The sequence below is a fragment of the Camelina sativa genome, chromosome 12, assembly GCF_030686135.1.
Source record: "Camelina sativa cultivar CO46 ecotype springtype chromosome 12, ASM3068613v1".
NCBI classification, from domain to species: domain Eukaryota; kingdom Viridiplantae; phylum Streptophyta; class Magnoliopsida; order Brassicales; family Brassicaceae; genus Camelina; species Camelina sativa.
In genome coordinates this window covers 13,097,349-13,123,026 of record NC_141891.1, presented here as the reverse complement: position 1 = coordinate 13,123,026, position 25,678 = coordinate 13,097,349, and the positions used below count along the sequence as shown (strand labels likewise).

General features: G+C 39.8%; 5 protein-coding genes and 1 non-coding gene across 8 annotated transcripts; 3 read left to right on the top strand and 3 right to left on the bottom strand.

Moving 5' to 3' along the window:
* Positions 1-6,574: 6,574 nt before the first annotated feature.
* On the bottom strand, positions 6,575-6,681 carry LOC147930474 (small nucleolar RNA R71). Its single transcript, XR_015576846.1, has one exon. It is a non-coding gene; the product is annotated as a small nucleolar RNA R71 (small nucleolar RNA).
* A 7,211-nt stretch (positions 6,682-13,892) lies between these two features.
* LOC147930473 (uncharacterized) lies at positions 13,893-18,549 on the top strand. 2 transcript variants are annotated; one of them, XM_087479892.1, is made up of 7 exons: positions 13,893-15,132; positions 15,235-15,285; positions 15,521-15,652; positions 15,752-15,853; positions 15,926-15,979; positions 16,515-17,398; positions 17,487-18,549. In XM_087479892.1, the coding sequence occupies exons 1-2, from the start codon at positions 14,204-14,206 to the stop codon at positions 15,281-15,283; spliced, it is 978 nt and encodes a 325-aa protein (XP_087336018.1). In that variant the 5' UTR covers positions 13,893-14,203; the 3' UTR covers positions 15,284-15,285; positions 15,521-15,652; positions 15,752-15,853; positions 15,926-15,979; positions 16,515-17,398; positions 17,487-18,549. The 2 variants fall into 2 exon arrangements, with proteins under 2 accessions (XP_087336018.1, XP_087336019.1); XM_087479893.1 differs by lacking the exons at positions 16,515-17,398; positions 17,487-18,549 and having other exon boundaries at positions 13,899-15,132; positions 15,521-15,641; positions 15,926-16,154.
* On the top strand, positions 16,531-17,378 carry LOC104733482 (uncharacterized). Its single transcript, XM_087476884.1, has 3 exons — positions 16,531-16,826; positions 16,907-17,078; positions 17,172-17,378. The coding sequence occupies exons 1-3, from the start codon at positions 16,531-16,533 to the stop codon at positions 17,376-17,378; spliced, it is 675 nt and encodes a 224-aa protein (XP_087333010.1).
* A 463-nt stretch (positions 18,550-19,012) lies between the features above and the next one.
* Positions 19,013-21,080, bottom strand: LOC104733481 (uncharacterized). 2 transcript variants are annotated; one of them, XM_087479894.1, is made up of 6 exons: positions 20,824-21,080; positions 20,652-20,747; positions 20,464-20,549; positions 20,046-20,308; positions 19,864-19,960; positions 19,013-19,781 (listed from the first exon to the last, which is right to left on the bottom strand). In XM_087479894.1, the coding sequence occupies exons 4-6, from the start codon at positions 20,200-20,202 to the stop codon at positions 19,589-19,591; spliced, it is 447 nt and encodes a 148-aa protein (XP_087336020.1). In that variant the 5' UTR covers positions 20,203-20,308; positions 20,464-20,549; positions 20,652-20,747; positions 20,824-21,080; the 3' UTR covers positions 19,013-19,588. The 2 variants fall into 2 exon arrangements, with proteins under 2 accessions (XP_087336020.1, XP_087336021.1); XM_087479895.1 differs by having other exon boundaries at positions 20,464-20,747.
* Positions 21,081-22,437: 1,357 nt separating this feature from the next.
* LOC104772865 (uncharacterized protein At3g43530-like) lies at positions 22,438-24,034 on the top strand. The gene is made up of 4 exons (XM_087476883.1): positions 22,438-23,178; positions 23,267-23,428; positions 23,510-23,884; positions 23,957-24,034. Exons 1-4 carry the CDS (start codon positions 22,453-22,455, stop codon positions 24,032-24,034), a joined length of 1,341 nt encoding a protein of 446 aa, XP_087333009.1. The 5' UTR covers positions 22,438-22,452.
* Positions 24,035-24,405: 371 nt separating this feature from the next.
* Positions 24,406-25,027, bottom strand: LOC104771799 (uncharacterized). The gene is made up of 2 exons (XM_010496381.3): positions 24,737-25,027; positions 24,406-24,666 (listed from the first exon to the last, which is right to left on the bottom strand). The coding sequence occupies exons 1-2, from the start codon at positions 24,926-24,928 to the stop codon at positions 24,427-24,429; spliced, it is 432 nt and encodes a 143-aa protein (XP_010494683.2). The 5' UTR covers positions 24,929-25,027; the 3' UTR covers positions 24,406-24,426.
* Positions 25,028-25,678: the final 651 nt, after the last annotated feature.

Genomic DNA, 25,678 nt, shown 5'->3' with positions numbered 1-25,678 from the left:
ATCCGTCCTAGTTGTTCACCGTGGGGAGCTCCGGTGTTGTTTGTTAAGAAGAAGGATGGGAGTTTTCGGTTGTGTATTGACTACCGGGGTTTGAACCGAGTTACTGTGAAGAACAAGTACCCTCTCCCGAGGATTGATGAGTTGTTGGATCAGTTGAGGGGTGCTACTTGGTTCTCCAAGATCGACTTGGCTTCAGGTTATCATCAGATCCCTATTCATGAGGCAGATGTGAGGAAGACAGCCTTCAGGACGAGATATGGGCACTATGAGTTTGTGGTGATGCCGTTTGGGTTGACAAACGCGCCAGCTGCGTTTATGAGATTGATGAACAGCGTGTTCCAGGAGTTTCTGGACGTGTCAGTCATCATTTTCATCGACGACATCCTGGTATATTCTAAGAGTCCTGAGGAGCATGCAGTACATCTGAGAGCAGTGTTGGAGAAGCTGCGGGAGCAGAAGCTGTTTGCTAAGCTGAGTAAGTGCAGTTTCTGGCAGCGTGAGATGGGGTTCTTGGGTCATATTGTTTCAGCTGAGGGAGTTTCAGTGGATCCAGAGAAGATTCAGTCCATCAGGGAGTGGCCGAGGCCGCAGAGTGCCACTGAGATTCGGAGTTTCCTGGGGTTAGCGGGTTACTACAGGAGGTTTGTTCGGGGTTTTGCGAGTATGGCTCAGCCGATGACTAAGCTTACAGGGAAGGATGTCCCGTTTGTGTGGTCACCAGAGTGTGAGGCAAGTTTTGCAAGTCTCAAGCAGATGTTGACTACCACACCGGTGTTAGCATTGCCTGAGCAGGACGAGCCTTATGTTGTGTATACAGATGCTTCTAGAGTGGGGTTGGGTTGTGTACTTATGCAGCAGGGGAAGGTTATAGCTTATGCTTCACGGCAGTTGCGGAAGCATGAAGCTAATTACCCTACTCATGATTTGGAGATGGCAGCAGTGATCTTTGCTCTTAAGATTTGGAGATCCTATCTGTATGGTGGGAAGGTACAGGTATTTACAGATCACAAGAGTCTGAAGTATATTTTTACTCAGCCTGAGCTGAATTTGAGGCAGAGGCGTTGGATGGAGTTAGTAGCGGATTATGATTTGGACATAGCTTACCATCCTGGTAAAGCTAATCTGGTTGCAGATGCCTTGAGTCGGAAGCGGGTGGCTTCGGCTCAGGAGCAGGATATGGAGGTGTTGGTAGGTGAGATTAGTGCATTGAGTTTGTGTGCTATCTCACAAGAACCTTTGGGTTTGGAGGCAGTTGATAGAGCAGATTTGTTGAGCAGAGTGAGGTTAGCTCAGGAGAGTGATGAGGGGCTGGTGAATGCCTCTAAGGCTGCGGGTGCAGAGTATCAGGTTTCTGCTAATGGTACTATCCTTGTGCATGGTCGGATCTGTGTGCCCAAGGGTGAGGATTTGAGGCAGGAGATACTGAGAGAGGCTCATTCGAGCAAGTTCTCTATTCATCCAGGAGCGACCAAGATGTACCGTGACCTCAAGCGGTACTATCACTGGGTCGGGATGAAGAAGGACGTAGCTGATTGGGTGGCGAAGTGTGATACTTGCCAGCTGGTGAAGGCGGAGCACCAGGTTCCTGGTGGTTTGTTACAGAGTTTACCCATTCCAGAGTGGAAGTGGGATTTGATCACGATGGACTTCGTGGTAGGTTTACCTGTGTCGAGGACGTTTGATGCTATTTGGGTCATTGTGGACCGTTTGACTAAGTCTGCACATTTTCTGGCCATCAAGAAAACTGATGGAGCAGCGGTTTTGGCCAAGAAGTATGTGAGGGAGATAGTCAGATTGCATGGTGTACCTGCTAGTATTGTGTCTGATAGAGATTCCAAGTTCACTTCGGTGTTCTGGAGGGCGTTTCAGGCAGAGATGGGCACGAAAGTGCATATGAGTACAGCATACCATCCTCAGACGGACGGTCAGTCAGAGAGGACGATCCAGATTTTGGAGGATTTATTGAGGATGTGTGTGCTGGATTGGGGTGGTCATTGGGCAGATCACTTGAGTTTGGTGGAGTTTGCTTATAACAACAGCTACCAGGCTAGTATTGGGATGGCTCCTTATGAGGCCCTGTATGGGAGGCCGTGTCGTACACCTTTATGTTGGACTCAGGTGGGGGAGAGGAGCATATTTGGTGCAGATTTTGTTCAGGAGACCTCGGAGAAGATTCGGGTTTTGAGGCTGAACATGAAGGAGGCTCAGGATCGGCAGAAGAGCTATGCTGATAAGAGGAGAAAGGATCTTGAGTTTCAGGTTGGTGATAGAGTGTACCTCAAGATGGCCATGTTGCGGGGTCCGAACAGGTCTTTGACAGAGACTAAGTTGAGTCCGAGGTACATGGGTCCGTTCAGAGTGGTTGAGCGGGTGGGACCAGTGGCATATAGGCTGGAGTTGCCTGAGGTTATGCGTGCGTTCCACAAGGTATTTCATGTGTCGATGCTGAGGAAGTGTCTTCACGAGGGTGATCAGTTGTTGGCTAAGATTCCTGAGGATCTTCAGCCTAACATGACTTTAGAGGCGAGACCAGTGAGGGTGCTCGAGAGGAGAGTCAAGGAACTTCGGAAGAAGAAGATTCCTTTGATGAGAGTCCTGTGGGACTGTGACGGAGTAGAGGAGCAGACTTGGGAGCCCGAGGCGAGGATGAAGGCAAGGTTTAAGAAGTGGTTTGAGAAGCAGACCGCTTGAGCTTGTCTAGCCGGGTCCGAGCTGTAGTCCGTGGCTGGAGCGGGTACGGAGTATTCCAGCCCATCTCTCTTGATATTTGGTCGCTTAGGGGTGGTTGGTTGTGCGACTAAGTATCAAGATGAGGTGGTGCTCGGGATGCGGGTTGATGGCTCCAGTTGTTGTATTTTTGTTTCCTGATGTATTTTCGTTGAGTTTGTAACGATTATGACATTTTGAGATTAATAAGATGAGTATTTTTCTTTATGTTTGACTGTTGTTGTCATGGGAAAAGAGAAATAGCTCGGGTTTCTATTTTTGGAAAGTTTCCATAAATAGAAAGTTTCCACAAAAGGAAGGTTTCCATAAATAGGAAGTTTCTAAAATGGGAATGTTTTGTGGAAAAGTGAGGTAGATCTAGCCGGGAGATACTCGTTGGCATCAGTGTTTGTTTTTGCTCTAGGCCGTGTGGGCCCAACTCACGTGATACCGATAGCTCGATGGACTTTGTGGCCAGAGAGTGGGAGTGGTATGTTGCTTCGGATGACGATCCGAGAGCGCGCTTGAGGGTGACGACCCAAGAGCGGGATATGTGAGGCTCCCTGGATACCGTAGCTGTGAGCCGAGGCTCGGCAGTGAGCCGGTATGTCTCGAGGGTTGCGACCCGAGAGCGGGGGGAGTGTGTGTGGGTGACTTCCTGGATGCCGTAGCTTAAGGCGGTTGGCCTGATAGCGAGCCGGCATGATTCGTTGGTTGCGACCACGGACGGGGGAAGCACTGAGTTGTGAGCAGATAGTGTTATGATGCGAGTATATTGGCTAGAGGGAGACCTCGAGGGTCAGTCGGAGGCGTGCGGGCTGTTGCGACAGTGGCACGGGAAACCTTGACTGATGGTGTTTAGTCCGGTCTGGGGACGTGCGGGCCGTGATGACGGTGGCATGGAGGTCCTTGGCAGATGGACGGTATTGCGGGATTCGGGGACGAATCCATATTGGTGGGGGAGAATTGTAACGCCCGCGAACCAATTTGTGTATTTTTGGTGTGGGTGTCGATCGACACCCTTGGTGGCATCGATCGACACCATGTTTTCCGGTTTGGTCGGGTTTGATTTAATTACCGAATTGGTTCGGTTTGGTTTGATTTAAAACCCTAATCGTGTGAAAAGGGGAAAAACGACCCTAGGTCGTATTATTTGTTTTTACTCGCCGCTGTTGAGAGAAAAAGAAAGGAGAGAGAGAGTTCTTAAGCTTTTGGGAGAAGTTTGGGAGATTACTTGCTGTTCTTGAGAGTTTTGGAGCTGGGAAAGAGTTAGAAGCTTGCTAGGAGTGAGGATTTCGTTCCTACTGTTCAGAATCTTCCTGGAAAGAGGTGAGTGCTTGACCATGGTTGATCTAAGCATGAGATCTCCCTTGTTTTGTGTGATTCCTTGTTATTTGTGGTGTTTGCTTGCTTGGGTACATTGTATTTGTGATTTCTAGTGAATTCCGAGATGATTAGACGTGTTTGGAGTCGAATCTGTGTTGATTGAGATCGGAGTTCGTCGCTGAGTTTCGCGCAGATCGTGACTGCAGAAGAGGCGTCGATCGATACCACTTTTGTGGAGCATCGATCGGCACCGTCTCGAGTAGCATCGATCGTCACCATTCCGGCATCGGTCGACACCAGTTCCTGTAGCATCGGTCGACACCGATTGAGCATCGGTCGACACTAGTACCTGCCGAGTCTTATTTTCCTGGTTTGATATGTTGATTGTGTTATTGTTGTTTGTTGACTTGGGAGTCTCATATGCTTGTGTGTATAACCCAGTAGATGGGAGGACGGCCTCACTAAGTATTTATGATAATACTTACGCATCTCAATTGTTGTTTGTGATGTGCAGGTAAAGGCGAAGTGTGATCGTGGAATCAAGGCGATGATGAAGGGGTGTTCTAGAGACTTGATTGATTGTGGTCTAGCTGTTGTTAGGTTGCTAGATTAAGTCAAAGGAACATTGTAGGATGTTAGCTTTTGGTTATTTCTTTGCTTGGATTATGATGTTATTGGATTATTATGTTGGTTATTATTGGAATTATTTTATTTGGTTATCCGCTGTTATTGTTTGATGTTAGGATGTTAGTGGGTATGGGACCACTAGTAAATTAAGGTATTAAAAAAAAAAACGGGAAGGATTGTTTCAGATTCGGGCTAGTAAGCAGATGGAGTGAAAGCAGAAAAACGTTCCGGATCGACTGATCCTCGCGAGATCGACCATTCCCGTCCCCGACGCAACTTTTCCTTATTTGTTTTAAACCGACTTTTAGGGTTTTATTTTGATATTTAAGTTAGAGGCACGGCCTCCAGAGACATAAGCTTTATTTTTCTGAGACTATTTTGTATTGAGAGCAAAGGGAGAAGATCTCTAATCCTCCTTGACACTTTGGAGAAGATTTCTAAACCCTATTTTCTATTCTTTTGCAATTCAATTATGCTTTCTTCATCTTTGATTTGTTGTTTCTGTTTCTCTATGGCTGAGTAGTTTCACTGTTGGGTTTAGGGTTTCAGAAAGGGTTTTTATGATTTATTGATGCTAGATTTGTTAGATTAGGGATTGATCTTATTGTTCTTCATCTATAGTTGTTCTTAATGCTTAAGCTAGATTGATCACCTAGATTAAGATCTTAGGTTTAATTCATCGGGGCACCAAAAGTGTTGTTGAGTTGCTTGAAAAGAACATAGGTGAGCAAGGTGATCCTTAGCCAACGACAGTTGAAGTTAAGGCACCTTGTGAACAGATCAAACTTGAACTTGTTATTGCTTGCTTGGTTTGCTAGATCCAAACGACGGTTTAGGGTTTAGTGAATTCATTGCATAGATAGTTAATGCTGCGAAAGTAGGTTAGCTTTACAACTGTGATTTGAGTTCTAGAACGGTGTCTAATGCTATCCCAATTTATCATCTAATTTCGTGGTCATGTCCCCTAACTGATTCCCTGCGCCCAATGTTTCCTTTTTGATTCAAAACAACTTGTTTACTTTTCCGTTTTTAGATAGTTACTTGATTTCACAAACTTTTCCATTGTCTTAGCTATACTTGATCTTGATAATTTCTTAGTGCAATTGTTTGGTCTCTGTGGATTCGATCCTGAAGTGTTACAACGATACCACTAGATCGTGGTGGAGTACACATTAGGTTTTAATTGACCTGTTGATCAATTTGGCGCCGTTGCCGGGGACCAAAACGATTGCCTTTGAGATTCTAGATTTAAATTTAGTCTAAGATTTATTTTATTTTTATTTACTAATTAGTTCTTGTGTTCTTTCTCTTGTGTTTCAGGTGCATGCAAACAAGAAGCCACAAGCCTACTGATTTGCGTAATCTGCGAAACGAAGAGTTAGCTCTACTTGAACGAGAAAACAGAAAAGCGAAAGATAGAGCTGACAAGATGGAGGATGGACAGAATCCAGATGGTCATCAGCCTAACCCTCAAGAGGTCGTTATTCCGCCTCCTCCTCCTGCACCACAAGAGCATAATGCAGCTGAGCTGAATCCACAAGCAAGGCGTGTTACTTTGAGAGACGAAGATGCTCACAACAGGCTATTTGCGAATCGGTCTGCGATTCAACCTCCTACTCCTGCGAGACAAGACTACGAGATCAAGCATAGCCTGATCAATTTGGTCCAGAACCGTGTGTTTAATGGATTAGCATCAGAGAGCCCTCTGGACCATATTGAAGCTTTTGAGAGATTGGCTAGTACGACAAGGTCTAATGGAGTTCCATATGATTATCTCATGTTGACTTTGTTCCAATTCTCTTTAGGAGATAAGGCTTTGAGATGGCTAAATCTCTTGGACCGAGGATCACTTACCACTTGGGAGCAGTGTAGAGCAGCGTTTTTAAACCACTTCTACACTAAGTCACGATCAGCTATGCTAAGGAGCAAGATCACTACCTTCTCACAAAGTGGTACAGAGTCTTTTTGTGAAGCGTGGGAGAGATTCAAGGAGTATATGAGGGACTGTCCTCATCATGGCTTTTCACAAGAGAATCTTATGAACATCTTCTATGGAGGAATTGACCAGAAGTACCAGATGGCACTCGATACTGCCAGCAGAGGAGATTTTTCTACAAACACTGCCGCTGAAGCAAACCTCTTGATCGAAAACCTTGCAGCGAGTAATAGCAATCATAGTCAAGAGTATGACCGTTCTGTCCGTGTTGTTAGCTCCGTGAATACTGATGTTATTAAGAGTCTCACTGCCAAGGTAGACCTTCTTTTGAAGAGAGATCAGCAAGCTGTCAACATGTGCGACGGGCAGACGGGTGCGTATCAACAAGCTGGAGTAAATTCAGGTTTTGAGGGGATAGAGGAGCTGAACTATGTAGGAGGACAAGGGAACTGTCAGAATCATGGGTTTAATCAGAATTATAGAAATTATCCTCATCTCTCCTACAGAAGCACCAACGTTGAGAATCCTCAAGATCAGCTGTATCCTCCACATAATCAACAAGGTAACTTCTCACAAGGATTTCAGAACAAAGGTGCTGGATTTAGTAGCTCAAATGTCCAAGGATACCACGCTCCATCTGCAGCTCCACAAGATAACAAACTTGAATTGATGATGCAAGCACTGTTGGAGGGCCATAAGAAAAGTTCTGCTGAGATTAATTTTCAAGATTGATAGCATGTACAATGATTTGAATGGGAAATTTGAGAGGTTGAGTTCACGTGTTGATTCCATTGACAAGAGAGTCTCTGCTATTTCTTCTAGCTCTAAGAACAAAGAGACATGCAATGCTATCACACTCCATGGTGGGATCGAAGATGGGCTGAGTTGTGCTGTGATCAACTCATGGTTGGCTTCCGCAGAGACGAGATCGATCAATCTTGAGACTAGACCGGTCGGTCCCATCTATTCTGATAATTCGAGTCTGCTGCCCAGAGAAGTTGGATCGACTGATCTCCCTTATAGATCGGTCGATCCCGTCGTTGTTGTAGAGTCTGTCTCAGAAAATTCCAGACTAATTGCTCCTTCTGTTGAACGACCGCTCCATGCTGCAAGAATGGGGATTTTCGACTCGTCTGCTCCTAATATGAATACCAAGGAATCAATTCTTGCGGAACCAAAGCCCTATAGACCACAAATTCCTTTTCCAAGAAGACATGAGAAGAAACCTCTTGATGAAAAGAAGTATGGTCAGTACAAAGAAGCTATAAGTGAGTTCATCGCTGACATTCCCTTTACAGAGGCAATAAAGCATATCTCTTTGTTTAAGAAGGTTTACAATGATGTTGTGGTTGAAGAAAAGGATTTGGTGGAAGTTAAGACGCTTTTGGCTCGAGAGAAGAACATTCATGCTCCATCTTTGAAAAGACTACCCAAGTTAGAAGATCCAGGAAAATTTGTTGTTCCATGCTCCATCTTAGGAGTGAACTTTGAGGATTCCCTTTGTGATACTGGATCCAGTGTGAACGTGATGTCTAAGGCTATTGCAGAGAGGTTGGGGATTGATGATATGAAGGCTTCTAAGGTCACTCTCACGTTTGCAAATGCTGTCGCCACAACTCCACAAGGCTTCATTAATAGTTTAGATGTTCGAGTTGGGAGTTGCTTGGTTCCTACAGATTTTCATGTTGTGGAAATGAGCGCGGGTTCTGTTATGCCTTTGATTCTTGGGAGACCTTTCCTAGCAACAGTAGGAGCAGTTGTTGACTTGCCTAATAAGAAGATCACTTTCTCTAACATTGATGATGAAGTCTTCTACAATGCAATCAGTGCAAATAAAGCTATACGACATGGCTCTTGTCTAGTTGTAGAACATGAGAAGAAGGTGGATGTCGTGATAACGGGAGAGAGTGCTGATAAGAATGAGGTCAACGAAGTCTTGGATGGAGACACTCATTCTTCTGAGAAAAAGTCTAAGAGGGTTAAGAAGAGAGACAAGCCGAAGATAGAGAGAGTAATACCAGATCTTCACATAACCTTGGTACCCCATAAATATGTTAGAGACACCATTGAGTACAAGGTGAAGTGTAAAGGAATATCTCGGCCTTTCTCTAAAGTTAAAGCCATCCTCACTCCGGAGTTTAAAGAAAAAGTCCAAGAAGCAGTGGATGGTATGTTGAAGAAGGTTCTGGAGCTTAAGTTGACGAATTGGAGAGCTTGTTCTGATATGAGTTCTCATCCTCCCATCACTTGACACCTGAAACCACGGTCACGCTATAGACCTTAAACAAGCGCTTATGGGAGGCAACCCATGGGGTTTGTGCTGGCTTACCCTTTTATTTTTATTTATCTTAGGATTCTGGTTTTGTTTTTAGGATTTATTACGGTGAAATCACGTCTGGTGTTAAGTGTTTTCAGGAACAGGTTCTAAACGCAGAAGATGCGAAATTTTTTGTTCCAGGAGCTTCGGATCGATCGATCCTCCTTAAAGATCGACCGATCCCGGTGGTTTTCAATAATGTTGCAGATCGGTCAATCCCACTCTGAGACTGATCGGTCCCCACCCTTGCCAACACCACTCCAACACCAGATGCGAGATCACCGGTTTTTGTTTCTTTTCCTTTCTTTTTCTTTTTCATTTTTATTATTTTCTTTGTCGGAGGTCTCTTTTCCTTAGCTTTGCTTTCACACCGGGACGGTGTGAAGTAAGTCTGGGGGAGGGATGTCTCCAAGTTACTAATGTCGTTTTCTTTGGTTGTTTTCTTTAAATTTTTCTTTTATTTGAGTCATTTTCTTATTTTATTGAGTCAAAAATTGGGAAACTATGATAATTTTAGGAATTTCTGCTTTGATCTAACATTCTTATGATTACTTTTGTACCTCTGATTTGGAATGAAGCTTGGAATGAACATGAGCAGTCTCAACACGCCCCAAAAGACACTCGCCAAGGAGAACACTAAGTTGAACCAGAAGTTGTCTCTAGCTTTAACAGGACTTAACCGGATTTAATTTCTTACCTTGGGGCTTGGTATACATCGGACAAGACTCCTCCCTTCAAGCCTTACAAGACGTGCATCTCCTCACAAAGTATGCTTCCCCTCTCTCTTCCCTTCAATACCCAGTAAAGAAAAAAAGAGAAAAGAAAAATATAAGAAGAAGAGGATATAGGTAATAAAAGAAGTGAACCGAGGGTTGTGCGTAACCCCGTGCATCTTTTGGAACTCATGGAAACCTGTTCACAAGAAAAGAGCAAAGGATTGATAAAAAAAATAAAATGATACCCTAGAAAATTAGGGAGAAATCAATCCTTTGGAAGTGAGAAAAGAGAGAGGAAAGGGAGCATAAGAGGAGGTCTTGGGCGATAAGAGGTTGAAGGAGTCAACAGTTCAATGATCGATACTCCCATGGTAAGACCGCACCTTTTTACTAATCTGATGTAGAGAGACAACGATGGGGAGACTGAAGGTTCTCTAAAGCCGTGGAGATCAGAGTAGGGAGTGTTGATCCTAATCATGGGCAGAGTACAAAAAGTAGTTCTCAGTTTGATGTGATGAAGAGTGCAAAGAAGAAGTTCCCAAGAATATGTGAGTTTCCACTTTCAAACCTTTTCTTTGTTCTTGAGTATTTGTCTGTTCTTGCTTGAGGACAAGCAAAGATTCAAGTCCGGGGGAATTGATGTGTCTGCATTTTATACGGTTTTAACCATAGTTTTTAGGATTGTTTTGAGTCTTTTCCTAGGTCCAAGTGTGCTTTTAGAGTCCTTTTAGTCCTTTGTGAGTCTTTACAGGTTCTAGGTGACTTTGGAAGGAATCTGAGCGTTTTGGGGATGAAAACATGTATCTGGAGTTAATTGGTTGAAGACTGATTCGGGCTAGTAAGCAGATGGAGTGAAAGCAGAAAAACGTTCCGGATCGACTGATCCTCGCGAGATCGACCATTCCCGTCCCCGACGCACCTTTTCCTTATTTGTTTTAAACCAACTTTTAGGGTTTTATTTTGATATTTAAGTTAGAGGCACGGCCTCCAGAGACATAAGCTTTATTTTTCTGAGACTATTTTGTATTGAGAGCAAAGGGAGAAGATCTCTAATCCTCCTTGACACTTTGGAGAAGATTTCTAAACCCTATTTTCTATTCTTTTGCAATTCAATTATGCTTTCTTCATCTTTGATTTGCTGTTTCTGTTTCTCTATGGCTGAGTAGTTTCACTGTTGGGTTTAGGGTTTCAGAAAGGGTTTTTATGATTTATTGATGCTAGATCTGTTAGATTAGGGATTGATCTTATTGTTCTTCATCTATAGTTGTTCTTAATGCTTAAGCTAGATTGATCACCTAGATTAAGATCTTAGGTTTAATTCATCGGGGCACCAAAAGTGTTGTTGAGTTGCTTGAAAAGAACATAGGTGAGCAAGGTGATCCTTAGCCAACGACAGTTGAAGTTAAGGCACCTTGTGAACAGATCAAACTTGAACTTGTTATTGCTTGCTTGGTTTGCTAGATCCAAACGACGGTTTAGGGTTTAGTGAATTCATTGCATAGATAGTTAATGCTGCGAAAGTAGGTTAGCTTTACAACTGTGATTTGAGTTCTAGAACGGTGTCTAATGCTATCCCAATTTATCATCTAATTTCGTGGTCATGTCCCCTAACTGATTCCCTGCGCCCAATGTTTCCTTTTTGATTCAAAACAACTTGTTTACTTTTCCGTTTTTAGATAGTTACTTGATTTCACAAACTTTTCCATTGTCTTAGCTATACTTGATCTTGATAATTTCTTAGTGCAATTGTTTGGTCTCTGTGGATTCGATCCTGAAGTGTTACAACGATACCACTAGATCGTGGTGGAGTACACATTAGGTTTTAATTGACCTGTTGATCAGCTGGTATGGGAAAAATTGTGTGTTAGTAAACAGTTGGGTGGACTCGGTTTTAGAAATGTGGATGATTTTAATACGGCTTTACTGGCCAAGCAGCTGTGGCGTCTGATCAATGTTCTAGAATCACTGTTTGCTAGGGTCTTTAAAAGTAGATACTATAGGAATACGCATCCTTTGGATCCCATTAGGTCATACTCTCCCTCCTATGGATGGAGGAGTATATGTTCCGCTCACTCTATGGTAAATAAAGGGCTAATTAAACGGGTTGGCTCCAGGAACACCATTTCCATATGGTCTGACCCTTGGGTACCGGCTCAATTCTCGAAACCAGCTTTAAGTAAGGGCCTGCTACAGGACCCTTCTCTTCAAATGAATCAGTTAATTGATCGACAGACAAATACTTGGCGCATGGATATGCTTACCGAGCATTTTGATCAATGTTCCAGACTCACTGTTTGCTAGGGTCTTTAAAAGTAGATACTATAGGAATACGCATCCTTTGGATCCCATTAGGTCATACTCTCCCTCCTATGGATGGAGGAGTATATGTTTCGCTCGCTCTATGGTAAATAAAGGGCTAATTAAACGGGTTGGCTCCAGGAACACCATTTCCATATGGTCTGACCCTTGGGTACCGGCTCAATTCTCGAAACCAGCTTTAAGTAAGGGCCTGCTACAGGACCCTTCTCTTCAAATGAATAAGTTAATTGATCGACAGACAAATACTTGGCGCATGGATATGCTTACCGAGCATTTTGATCCACTAGACGTCGCATTGATAGGGGCTATTCCTTTGGGTGGTAACCAGAAGGATGATCCCTTTGGTTGGTATTTCACGAAAACAGGGTTGTATACTGTTAAATAAGGATATCACACTGCACGGCATGATGTAATTGGGACTTTTGCGGCACCTAGCTCTGGCCCAGAAATAACCGCTCTCCTTGCTACTGTTTGGAGGGTCCGGTGTCCTCCTAAACTTCAACATTTTATGTGGCAAGTTTTATCTGGATGTATTTCGGTTTCAGCAAATTTGGGGCGACGGGGTATTGCTTGTGATCTAGGTTGTGCACGGTGTGGGGCGGATGCAGAAACAATAAATATGCACTTTTTGTTTGTCCTCCGGCCCGTCAGGTTTGGGCTTTAGCACATGTGCCGGTGGGGCCTATTTCTTTCTAGACGGATTCAGTGTATGCAAATGTTGACCATTTCTTAGGGAAGCAGAATCCAGGGGCTCAGATCGTGGCTTTCCCTTGGATTATGTGGTACATTTGGAAAGCTAGGAATGCCTGCGTTTTTGAGAATATTGTGGAGCGGCCGGAGGAAACTGCTAGGATAGCTGAAAGCGAAGCTTCAGCGTGGCAGCTGGCTCAGGTAGAGGACGATCAAGAGTCTTTACCCTCTATCCCTGTCTTTCCAAGGATATTGGGTAGGGGGGTTTCTGCTTCCCTCCCAACGGCCTTTTCAGGATATCGATGCTTCATAGATGGATCTTGGAAAGTAGGGGATATGTTTGCAGGTGCTGGATGGTGTTGTACCTCGATAAATACGCCATCGCCGTTTTTTGGGAGCCAAGAATTTCCGTCGAAGCTTGTCTCCTTTACATGTTGAAGTTGAAGCTTTCCTTTGGCCGATGCGCTGCATGATCGGCCATGATTTCAGAGAGGTGGCTTTCTACACAGACTGCTCAGATTTGGTGAAGATGGTATCTTCTCCTTCCGATTGGCCAGCTTTCTCGGCATATCTAGACGACATCAGGAATGATAAGGAGGAATTTTCTTCTTTCTCTTTATCTTAAGTTTCTAGAAATGCTAATGTAAGTGCAGATTCACTGGCACGTCAAGCGCGTACATCTCCGTATCATGTTATGTTTGTAAACAATTTCCCTCCTAATTGGCTCGTTTGAGCTGATCTATTGTTGACAAAAAAAAAAGAATACAATATATTTAAAGATACAATATTATTCAAAAAATAAAAATAAAAAATATTCCCGCACGTATGTGCGGGTCTTATCCTAGTTCCATATATTGTAATAATCTATTTGAGTAAATCTCCCTAAAATTTATCAAAAATTTATACAGTAAGAAATCATCATTTGTGTATTAATTATTGCATAGATTTAGAGAAAATATTATAAAATAGTAATATATATAAATATTTAATATCTATGAATAAATATTACACATGCAATTTTTATAATCATTATCTATCTAATTTTGAGATATCTAAAAAATTCAAACAGTGACACTTTTAATGGTTAAAAAAATATTTACATTCTGTACATTAGTAATAACTTACAATAAAATTTATCCAAAATTTAATACTTGATAAGTTTATGGAAGAAAATCAATGTTGTGTGAAATCAAATCTTAAGAAAATAAGTAGTCCTTATTTATTTATATCAATACATTACTCCACGCGTTTTGTTGAGGAAAAAAAAAAAAAAAAAAACTCCACGCGTTTTGTTTTTTTACTTGTATTGAAAGTTTTATATAATTCTCCTATTCTTTCATCATATCTCGCGTGTCTCTAGGGTTTATTTTTAGTGGATCTCTATAAATCAGAGACTTTTCACATATCTATAAGACGTTTCTGATTTTTGCAATGTTACTTCTTTCATGAATTCTGTTATCTGATCCACCGAATTGTTTCAATTCTGTTTCTGATATGTATCTTCTTTTCAGATTTATTTAATCTGTTTTCTCGATTTGTTATTTTGTAGAGAGAAAGTAAACGACAATGAACCCTAACGAGGAGGAAGCCAAAAGAGCAATTGATATCGCTGAGAGGAAACTTTCGGAGAACGATTACAATGGAGCGAAAAAGTCTGCTGTAAAGGCTCACGAGTTGTATCCAAAGCTAGATGGTTTGGAACAAGTGCTGATGATGATTGATGTTTACATCTCTGCATCAAACAAGATCAACGGAGAAGCTGATTGGTATGGCATACTCGGTGTTGATCCTTTAGCTGATGATGAAGCGGTTAAGAAACAATACAAGAAGTTGGCTCTTTTGCTTCATCCGGACAAGAACAGGTTTAATGGTGCTGAAGGCGCGTTTAAGCTTGTTTTACAAGCTTGGGATTTGTTATCTGACAAAGCTAAGAGAACTGCTTATGATCAAAAGAGGAAACCTAAACCTTTGAAACGGAAAAGGAGCAGATCAAAGCGACACGGGTACGAGTTTGATTCTTCAGAGTCTTCTGGCTCTGAGCCAGAGCCAGAGCCTAAACCTAAATCTTCAAGGAAACCAAAGGAGATCGTTACCTTTAGGACAATGTGCAACAGATGCAACACCCAATGTGAGTTTGTGAGGTCTAGTAATAACCTTAACCAGACCCGGACTTGTCCAAACTGCCGTCAAGATTTCGTTGCGGCAGAGATCATTCCAGAGATGGTCAATGGGATGCCAGTCTTCAGTTGTGCCAGTTTTCAAACAACAAGCACAAACACAAGTGATGATGCTTCTTCTTCTACAGCTTCAGCTTCTGGTAGCGCAAATCAAGCACAAGAAAGAGAGTCGGGAGAAGAGATTGTTCCTGCTACTGCTCCACCTGCTGGTAGAGGAAATGCAAACGAAGCGTGTAGGCTTTTTCAAAAGATGATAAAAGAAAATCCAAACTCGAGACTCGAAGCATTGAGGCTTTTCAAGAACCTATATGGCAAAAAGTAAGACAATAGGAGTACAACTCCATAACTCTTAAGTTTTTTTCTATTTTGTGCGTCAGTAGTTGTTTTTTTATTTTGATCTTATGAAACTTGGATTTACAGTGTACTGCAAATTAAAGAATTGAAATGGAGACAGGTCTCTTTGCTATAAAGGTAACTCTAACAATTGTTTGGATCAATTAATCAGTATTCTAACAGCTAATATCATTATTGCAATTGGTATTGAGTTAAATATATATAGGTCTACACTGCACAGTTTAAAGTAAAAGCATTGATGTTGGTTAAAGGTGTTGTGTATGTGCTGAGATATTTAAAGTAGAGTAAAGGTTTTTAATTCTGATTTAGAAGTTAAAACTTGAGATGATTACAACTGTAACCAAAATTCCAGCGACCGCGGAAACTCCACATGCAAGTTTCGTGAGGCCAGTCTTCAACCTTTCATCATCTCCTCAATAACAACAACAATGGAGTGGCCAAATCAATCAAAAAGCCAAAAAAAACATGTGATGGTACTAATTGAGTGAGTTGTTCTTCATCATTTGTCAGTTTTAGCTATTAGCTTTCACTAAAATTTGTTCAATATTGGCCAATTCTACTGGTGAAAATGTCGTAAAACAAGGTCAAGAAAGTTCAAAAAAGGACTTGAAGAGTTGCAAGGAATGATTGCTTCTGCAGAGAAGATTCTTGAGAAGCTAGCCAAGAACGAAACGTGAGATAAGATGTAAGACTTACAGCTTTTTTGCCTTTCATGAATGATTTATGATATGTTATGAATCTTATTTCATCTCTATAGGTACTAAAAAGTAGAGTGGAACAAGAGGAAGCTCTCCTTTCATATACTCAAAGTGTAACCTCACAGTTTCTCTTAAAACATTGTGGTGTATATAGGTTCACTGTTTGTGGTAGATCCTTTTGATTCAAGGAATCTTGTTTTTTTTTTCCCTCTAGTATTATTAGCATTAGGAAATTGTACACATATGAATGAATAGTTCTGCTTTTCACACTTGTTTTTACTCCAATTCCAATTTATTGATTTTGTTTTGACGTAATTTCCTCTTTCTTTTTTTTTTTTTTTACTTTTGTCTCCGTTCATCATGATCCTTTTTGTAAAAGGAAAAATAAAAATTGCTTATATATTATCAAAACACCAAGCGTTCGCTCTTTGCTTGTACTGCAAGTCCTGTTAAATATATTTTTTCTCTTCTCTTGTTTTGTTTCTTGCGTCGTCTCTAGGGTTTTAATTGTTTCTCCATCCGATATATAAGAAGTTTCTGATTTGGCTTGAGATTTTGCAAAGTTTCTTCTTTCATGAACTTTGTTATATCCACGGAACTGATTCAATAACTCAGTTACTGATTTGTCTCTCCGATTTGTTTTTGTAGAGAAAGCAAACAAACAATGGAATCTAACGAGGAAGAAGCCAAAATAGCAATGGATACGGCTGAGAAGAAACTCTCGGAGAATGATTACAATGGAGCGAAAACATTCGTCGACAAGGCTAAGAAATTGTATCCAAACCTTGATGGTTTGAAACAAGTGTTCAGGATGATCGATGTTTATATCTTTGCATCAAACAAGATCAACGGAGAAGCTGACTGGTACGGAGTTCTCAACGTAGATCCTTTAGCTGATGACGAAGCGGTGAAGAAACAGTACAAGAAGCTGGCTCTTTTGCTTCATCCGGACAAGAACAGGTTGCGGAAGGCGCGTTTAAGCTGGTTTTACAAGCTTGGGAATTGTTATCTGACAAAGATAAGAGAGCTGCATATGATAGAAAGAGGAAACGGAAAAGGAGCAGAATGCAGGATCCATCAAAGCCACACGAGTACGAGTCCAGGTCCAGGTACAGGTACAAATCTGACCCTGTGCCTGAGCAGCCTGATCCTGATTCTTCATGGGAACAGAAGAATCCACGGGAACCAGAGGAAGTCATTTTCTTTTGGACAGTATGCAAAAACAAGAGGTGCAACACACATTGTAGATTTGTGAAGTCTCGACGTTATCTTAACAAGACCTTGTGTTGTCCAAACTGCCGGCAGTGTTTCGTTGCGACCGAGATCATTCCAGAGATGGTCGATGGGAGGCCAGTCTACAGATTTAGTGCCAAGTTTCAACGAACAAGCGAAAGCACAAGTGATGATGCTTCTTCTTCGAACACTTCAGATTCTGATAGCGCAAATCAAGCAGAAGAAAAGATTCTTCCAGCTACTTCTGCTAGAGGAGATGACAACAGAGAGACTTGTTGATAGATGCTGCGACATAACAAGTAAGACATGAGGATTTAAAAATTTATATCTGTTTTTTGGATCAGTAATAGTTTTTTTGAGTTGATCTTATGAAACTTGCATATACAGTACTGCAAATTAAAGAATAGTAATGGAGACGCTTCTTTTTGCTAGGAAGGTACGAGACTAATACATCTTTCTTCTTTCATTTCTTGACCTATAAGTAACATTCACTAACCATTTATTTTATTTGTTGCCTGCTGTGCGGTCTAATTTGTCTTTTGCATGAGTTTCTGTGTTCCAAAGGTTGATCTCAGCATGTAAAAGAAAGTTCTTCAAAAGGTAGAACCGTTTGAAACCATAATTCAAGAGTGAGTTGGGTAAGAGAAAGTGTTAAATAGGGTACTTATTGGTGAATATTGTAGACCTGTGTCGTTTACTAGGTGATGAAGGTAAGGAGATCAGAATCACATATTGCAATCTCCATTATTATAAGCCTCTAATAAGCCTGATATATCTCTGTTATTACTCTGTTTCATCTTCTATTCATTTTTGAAACTGATATTTGCAGTTGTGAGATTATTATCTATATCTTGACACTAGGATAACTGAAAAGAAGAGTCAATTATAACATAGTGCAACTTTAGAAAACTCCGTAACCAGGTTTCTTGAGGCCAGTCGTCAACCTCTCATCATCTCCTTAACAATGGAACGCTCCAAACCGATCAGAGCAAGGTAAAAGCCACACAAAACACAGGTGATGGTACTTATTGAGAGAGATATTCTCCATCATTGGTTAGTTTTACTTGTAGTTTTCACTGGAATAGTTCCATTTCGATACCAATTTAGTGGTAATGCTGCAAACCAAGTACAAGAAATATATAGAAAAAAAGGAGAACTTGAGGAGTCATGCTGCAGAGTTGATTTTTACATATGTGAAATAAGAAGGAAGACTTACTGTATGCTTTTTAGCCTTTCATGGATGCTTTATGACATGTTATGGTTATCTTTTCATCTTTAGACAAGAACAAGTTCTCCTTCCGGTGTCCAAACTTCTCTTAAACATTGTGGTGTGGTATTAAGGTTTTTGTTGTAGATATTTTTGATTCAAAGAAATCAGGTTTTCATGACTTGGAATCCTTATTTGTATATAATCTATATATAAGAGCAATCCGAATAAATGCCATCGAAAGTTGTGTTTATTGGACCATATCTTTTGAATAATTTTTCAAAAAAAAAAAATTAATTGTGTGTTTACGAAAAGTTGTGATTTTAATTGTAACATTTTTTTATTATAAAATTACAACTGTTTATTGTAGAGTTGTATTTATTCGAATGTTCGTATCTTTTCATCATGACTTTTTACTAAAATATTATTTTTATTATTTTTTGACAAAAATTTTGCGTGTTTTTAGAAAGTTGCGTTTGTTAAATATAAAGTTGTGTCTCTTACAAACAGTTGTGGCTTTACGAACAATTGTATCTATTCAAATGTTCACATCTTTAGAAATTTTTTCTATTCAAATGTTCGCATCTTTAGAAATCTACATATTTTGTTCTTCTTTTATGGGGACTCACTATTTGTTATTACATATACGGTGCAACATCTCTTTTATTGTTTGTGCAATATATTAAACTAAATAAACGAAAGAGAGTTTAAAGATGTAAGGAATATGATTATAGTTTAAAATAGGAAAGAAAATCACAAAAGTCCGAATATATAAGTCTTCAAGACATGAACGGTTGACCACACATAACTTATGTTGAGCTTTTTGTTATGTTGAGAAGATTTGAGCATGTAATGTTAACATTCTTGAGAGGCTTTTCCTTTGGCGTAAGATCCATGTCGTATCACCTGACTCACAACACGACCATGAAATTTTTGTTTATTTATGTGCTCTTCTTGCAGCTTTCTTTAATGCTTCTTCATTTAGCTTTCTTGTTTTCCTAATTTGCCTTCTTTCTAATGCTTAACTTTTGTACTGTATTGGTTGTTCAGAAAAAGAAAAACCTTTGTACTGTATTTCATGGTCAAACCTGCTTTATAAAGAAAAGGCTATAGACAAAAAAAGGCCATCAAGGTAATCAATACTTAGATTGGCAAGAGAAGAACAAACTTGTGATTATTACTACTCGAGAACAATTCTTCTTGTTTTTCAAAATTGTTTAAGGGGAAGATTGAAAAAAATCAATTGAGGTTTAACTATAGAAAAATAATAGTATATGAGAACTCAATAGTTAAAAAGAAATAAGTCAACTGATCTAAGGTGAAAGTAGATAATACTATATGTGAAGGCATATATGACTATACCGTTATATATGACTATTGGACCAACTTTATTGCACTCTACTTTATTGCACTTAACATAAGAGTGCAAATCTTCTGCCCATTTATCCCATAGAGTAACATCGATGACTGATTCTCTGAAACAATAATTGAATTTTTGTTTCAATAAAAATGTTCATTAGACAAATAATGAAAATAAAAGAATTTTAGAAAACTAACCCAATATCTCTGAGCTGTAAATTTAATATTTTTGTATGTCGTCCCGAAACAATAACCACTTTGAGTTCGTTCATTCCAATGATCTCACCAATAACGTCTAGAAAATTAAGGAAAATATTATATTCAAAGGTAAAGTTGTAAGCTTAAAATTTTAAAAACATATTAGGAGGAAGAATCTATACCGATGAAAACTTTGTCATTGTCAGATCGAGCTTGTATATCAGGGAAAGTGACAAAGTTGAAACGGAATTCCAAGTTTGATATCTGCTCAGTGCTCACAAACTTGGTTAATGAAGTTGATCTTGTAGGGATGAGAATTGGCTCTATAACTCCCTCCATTATCTAAAATCTCAAAGTTCATAATCATATAGCATTCTCCCTCTTTCAGTCTCCTCTGGAATTTTGAGACTAACTGCGATCCGATGGATGCCTGTATCATATATCCCTGAAAAAAAATGGGATAGTTATAAACAAAAATATTATATAGTAATGCAAGTATGTTTATATAAGGTATCTCCAAGAACATTTTCATCCACCAGAAGAAGTTCTAATCCCGTAATTTCTTTTGGTCTATCTAGAGACGGGCAATCCGAACCTTACCTTTGCATGCCGGGAGGTCAGAATTAAGTAAGTTGTAAGACATGTCCAGCGGCATTCTACCTTGAAAATCAGACTTCTATGGTTTCCTGAACATCGATAATAACATGGTTCTCGTTAAAGGAATAATTTAATAACGATAATTAATCACCTTTGTATTAGACTATAATTATAGAAAAAAACAGAAATACATTGGTCCTTTGGGATGAAGAAAGTACAAGATCTTCCATTCTCTTTTTAAAGAATTAAGATTAGAGAGATGAGTAAAATCGAGAGGCATGTTGCAGCTGAAACAATAAAAATCAGAATTAATATGCATAGAAGAAAAAAGTAATGGGTATGAACAAAAGATAAAGAACTTACCTCCGTCAGAATTGTTGTTTTCAAACGAATTTAGCTTTGTGAAATTGAAAGAGGTTTTCGAAAAGAAGATATGGATCTGGTGGGACATTGGTTTATGATTAAAACAGAGGTTTTGAGGTGCGTTTTTTATTTATTTAGAAGATGTTGAAGAACATTTATATAGAAGATGAGAATTGTTGTAACCATCTTGAACGTGGATCTGTTAGTGGGAGTGAAATTAGGATTGTTTTTCAGTTGTTCTTCTCTTGAAACAGGAGTTTTCGTCTCAAAAGTCCCTAAAACATTTCTGACAATCTCAAAAGTCCCTCTCTTTTTTGGCATTTATTTTTGATTTTTTTTTAAATCGAGAATGTGTTGTTTTACACTCTTGTCCATAGAAAAATTAGATATTTACAAAAAATACCTGAGTAGTATCCACCAAAACTGAATCGGATCGGATCTAAAACCCAAAAAAAAACTGAATCGGTTTTTTTTTAAAAACAAAACTGCTCTCTCTCTCGTCACTCTTCTCTTTCTTCGGGAAATTCGAATCGATTTGGGTAAAACTGTAGAACTAGGGTTTTCTCGTTTTCATTCAATCAACCAAAAATAGAGTAAGAAGATGGTGAAAACAAGGGGGGGTCTTGTGAGGAGGAGGAGTGAGCGTTTGAAAGAGAAGAAGATCTCAGAAGGAGATGGTGGTTCGAAAGCAAAATCCGATTCGCCGGAAGTAGGTGTGTCGGGTTTGAGTCCGGCGACAGTAGGAGGAGAGAGAGCTTTGAGTACGGTGGCGGAAGAAAGTGAAAGTCGAGTTTTGGAGGAACCCAATCCGGTGGTCGGAAGAGAAAATGCGAACGAAGTAGAGAAAGCAAAATCCGCTACTCCGGAATCAAGTAATGGAGAAGAAGATGATGAAGAAGGAGGAGATAACGAGAGATCTACTTCTGTGGAATCAAGCGATGGAGAAGAAGAAGGAAACGATGAAGGGGAAGAAGGAAACGATGAAGGGGAAGAAGAAAAAGATGAAGTGGAAGAAGAAAACGATGAAGGAGAAGAATGTGAAGAAGGGGTAGAAAAAGACGATGAAGGGGAAGAAGAAAACGACGAAGGAGAAGAAGGTGAAGAAGGGGAAGAAAAAGACGATGAAGGGGAAGAAGAAAACGATGAAGGAGAAGAATCGGAAGAAAAAGACGATGAAGGAGAAGATTGTGAAGAAGGGGAAGAAAAAGACGATGAAGGGGAAGAAGAAAACGATGAAGGAGAAGAATCGGAAGAAAAAGACGATGAAGGAGAAGAAGAAGAAGAAGAAGATAAGGAGGGAAGTTCGAACTCGGCAGGTAACTCGAGAAGGAGTACAAGCGAAAGTGAGATGGAGCACGAGGAGGACAACGATGCAAGTGTAAGTACAACAAGTCTGTGTCATTCGTTCGGAATTTGAAAACTCATTGGAATTTGAAATTGATCAAGTAGAACTGGTGCAACTATTGGTGTAGAACTAGTAGAACTTGTGCGACTATTGGGTGTAGAACTAGTAGAACTGGTACAACTAGGTGGTGTAGAACTAGTAGAACTGGTAGAACTAGTTGTTGTATAATTGGTATAACTTATATAAAACTGATATTGTTGCAGGAATCGGAGGAAACAGAAGCGATGAAACCTTTAGGAATGCACTTCGAGCCTAGCCAGTACAACAAGAAAATCAAGCTATCGACTAGGTGTCATATTTTTGAAACTTTGAAAAAGCTGGATAAATTAGAGCATCCACTAACTAGTTCTGAGAGGGATTGGTTTGAGAATCATCCACAATTCAAGCACATTTTTCACATGCCAAGGGAACCAAACCACAAGCTTATGGGAATGTGGATGCTCTTACTTCGAACGGCTAAAATCGAAAAAAAGAAGGAAGCATGGTTTGTTGTGAATGGTGTTCCAATCCGGTATGGTCTGAGAGAACATGCTTTGATGTCTGGATTAGATTGTCGGTGCTATCCACTTGATTACAAGGAAGCCGGCGGTACCGTGTTTCGAAGGAAATATTTTTTACGAAAAAAAAAGATTACACTTGAAGATGTGAGGAGACACCTATTGGTAATGCAACCAGATCGTACTCGTGATAGGTTGAAGATGGCGGTTCTCTACTTTTTAGGAAGCATCATTGCAGGCTATACAAAAGACTCGGGGAGAGATGCAATGGGTATCGATGATTTTGTTGTAAGCGCAGTGAATGATCTAGGTTTTTGTGTGTCTTTTCCTTGGGGGAGATTATCATTCGAGAACATGCTAGAAGAGATTTCCCATACAATGAGTCATTTTAATGGGGTCGTGGTTAAAGAGAATGCATTATGGCCTGTTCCAGGTTTCTGTATTCCATTGGAGGTTAGTTAGTTTAAAATTTGAAGTTTTCTCATTGTTGATATTTCTTATAAGTGAAGCTGATTTTAGTTTTTTTCCTTGTGTTGTGTAGTTTTTACTATTTGAGGCAGTTCCAATTTTGGCGAACACTTACGTTGACCAAATTCCTGAGGCGGATGCAAGTTGTCCTAGGATGTGCAGGAGGAAATTTAAGAGGACCGGTCAGAAAGGTTTTCCTCTAAAGAATATTGGTGATACACTTGGTACAACAACGGTTAGTTATCCTAGCAATTGCCATTATTAATCATTTGAATAAATTGGTTTGTAATGTATCTAAAGTAGGTCGTTTACACAGGCAATTGCTAGTGTGATCCCTCATAATGATGAAGAAATTCCTCTTCTCGATTTAATCATGGAAGCAGCTGAGGAAGAGGATACCCATGATGTCGTTGTTGCCAATTGGATGTGGCGCCTTCGTAGAGGACTACCTGTACTTTTGGAGGAGATGTACACAGCCGATGTGGCTACTCGTTCAGGACAAAACGATGCGAATGAGGAAATAGTCGCCAATGAACAACCGAGAGAAGATACTGTTGAGTTGGTGGATCTTCTAAGGACCATGAAGCAGGATATGAAAACCCAGTTCGATAACATTTCGGCGAAGATTGATGGGCTTGAAAAAAGGATCGAACCGTTGGAAGTATATGTGAAAGAGCAAGAGAAACCAAAGGTAATACTTCGTAATACTATAGTAATACTTGATAATACTAGAAGGTGTTAACAAAATTTGGTTTCATGTCAGGCGCCTGTAGCTGATGAGCAACCGAGTACTTCGCAAGAAGGAGGGAGAGGGACGAAGAGGAAAAGGTCTAAGAAGTAGTAAAACTATGTTATTTTCTTTGATTTGTCATCGTAGTACTAGTAAAACTATGTAAAACTTCGTTATTTTGTTGGATTTGCGATTGGTACTGGTATTACTAGTTAAACTATGTAAAACTACGTTATTTTCTTGGATTTTTCGTTCGTATTTTTGGTAAAACTACGTAAAACTAAACAAAAACTAGAGAATTCATATAAGAAAAATATAGAACATGATTCAATTCAAGAAGGAGGCATAATCCTAGAAGTCACATAGAACATCATGATTAAACAAGAGAAGTTACATGAAAGATAAGAAACTGATTCAACAAGAGAATTCAAGGAAAAGATAAGAAACAGAATCTGATTCAACAAGTTTTATACCAACATAGAATGAGATCGACTCAGATAATATCAATCGAAACACAACCTATCCAGGAGATCGACTCGAGTGGTAAGCAACGCCAACTCCTCCTTTAGTTTGGCAATCTCGTCACTCTTCTCCTTAAGCTCCATCTGCAAATTATAGATCTTAGTATGATGGGGTTCAAATTCCTTCAATCTCTCCCAATGGTTATCAACATCTTTCCTTAAGGTTTGGGTTTCTTCTTCAATTGCATCAGCCCAATTTTTCCGCCTGTGCAATCCATCATCCTGCAAATTATATCAACGAACAGTTAACAAAATCAGGTATCTCAATTGTATTTGATTCAATTTAATTTACCTTATACTTAACGCAAGTAAACCATCTCTTTTTCTCTGTTTCTGTTGGAGAGATCTCATTGACGATTCGTTTGCCACATGGGCAAATTCGAGGCATGCCAAAATCACCATCGGCTATGGCTTCTCGCCATGCTTGTAACTTCTTCGCCTTCTTCTGATCAGCATAGTATGGGTCGGCCTCAAATTGTTCCATAGTTTGAGAAGGAGAGAAATAGATCTAGGATCTTCGACTTTGAAGATGAGAGAAGGAGGACTCGGTGTACTTTAGGTTTCGAAGAAGAAAATGAATGAATGGCTGAGAATGGAGAATGAGCTGGAGTGAAGATAAAATAAGAAAGAAAGAAAGAAAAACGCAATGCTATCGTCAAAAAAGAAAGAAAAAACGCAATTCTGGCCACGTGTAAAAGATGTGTGCGTTCACACTGTGTGTTCACACACAGTTTTACCGAGTAATGCGGTTGCACTAAACTTGCAAATAGTTGTACTTTAGAGGTTTCTCAGTTTAATTAGTTTTACTAAACCTTAGCATTACTTTTTTTAGTTTTACAGTTGATTAAACTTAACTAACATACAATTACAAGCTTTTTGCAACTTCATAAGTTAAAACTTATAATTCTATAACTTTTTTCATGCTTACTTGGTAATTATTTACAAAGTGACATTAAAAGTGTAAGGAAACACTTGTTGAGATTCTTCAATAAATAAATTAAAATTGGTATATTTTCGAAAATTATTCATTTATAGTAGAAACCTATGTAGAACATTTATACTATACAATATGTATTATACAATATGTATTGATTTTAGGTAGTACCAATTTTATTATTTTTACCAGTTTTATCTTAGTTCTGCCAGTTCTGCCAGTTATACTCTCTCATATACACATATTTTGAAAGAAGAAAATATTAATAGACTTCAAATTAAGTTTCAAACCAAGTTTTAC

Excerpts from the sequence above, each read along its gene's own strand:
- LOC147930473 (XM_087479892.1), top strand. The coding sequence starts at position 14,204 with ATGAACCCTAACGAGGAGGAAGCCAAAAGAGCAATTGATATCGCTGAG. Across the intron at positions 15,133-15,234 it reads AAGAACCTATATGGCAAAAA|TGTACTGCAAATTAAAGAAT; the intron begins GTAAGACAATAG and ends TTGGATTTACAG.
- LOC104733482 (XM_087476884.1), top strand. The coding sequence starts at position 16,531 with ATGGAATCTAACGAGGAAGAAGCCAAAATAGCAATGGATACGGCTGAG. Across the intron at positions 16,827-16,906 it reads CTTCATCCGGACAAGAACAG|AAAGAGGAAACGGAAAAGGA; the intron begins GTTGCGGAAGGC and ends TGCATATGATAG. Across the intron at positions 17,079-17,171 it reads AAGTCATTTTCTTTTGGACA|TGTTTCGTTGCGACCGAGAT; the intron begins GTATGCAAAAAC and ends AACTGCCGGCAG.
- LOC104733481 (XM_087479895.1), bottom strand. The coding sequence starts at position 20,202 with ATGGAGGGAGTTATAGAGCCAATTCTCATCCCTACAAGATCAACTTCA. Across the intron at positions 19,961-20,045 it reads CAATGACAAAGTTTTCATCG|ACGTTATTGGTGAGATCATT; the intron begins GTATAGATTCTT and ends TTAATTTTCTAG. Across the intron at positions 19,782-19,863 it reads TTACAGCTCAGAGATATTGG|AGAATCAGTCATCGATGTTA; the intron begins GTTAGTTTTCTA and ends TTATTGTTTCAG.
- LOC104772865 (XM_087476883.1), top strand. The coding sequence starts at position 22,453 with ATGAAACCTTTAGGAATGCACTTCGAGCCTAGCCAGTACAACAAGAAA. Across the intron at positions 23,429-23,509 it reads ATACACTTGGTACAACAACG|GCAATTGCTAGTGTGATCCC; the intron begins GTTAGTTATCCT and ends TCGTTTACACAG. Across the intron at positions 23,885-23,956 it reads AAGAGCAAGAGAAACCAAAG|GCGCCTGTAGCTGATGAGCA; the intron begins GTAATACTTCGT and ends GTTTCATGTCAG.
- LOC104771799 (XM_010496381.3), bottom strand. The coding sequence starts at position 24,928 with ATGGAACAATTTGAGGCCGACCCATACTATGCTGATCAGAAGAAGGCG. Across the intron at positions 24,667-24,736 it reads TTACTTGCGTTAAGTATAAG|GATGATGGATTGCACAGGCG; the intron begins GTAAATTAAATT and ends TATAATTTGCAG.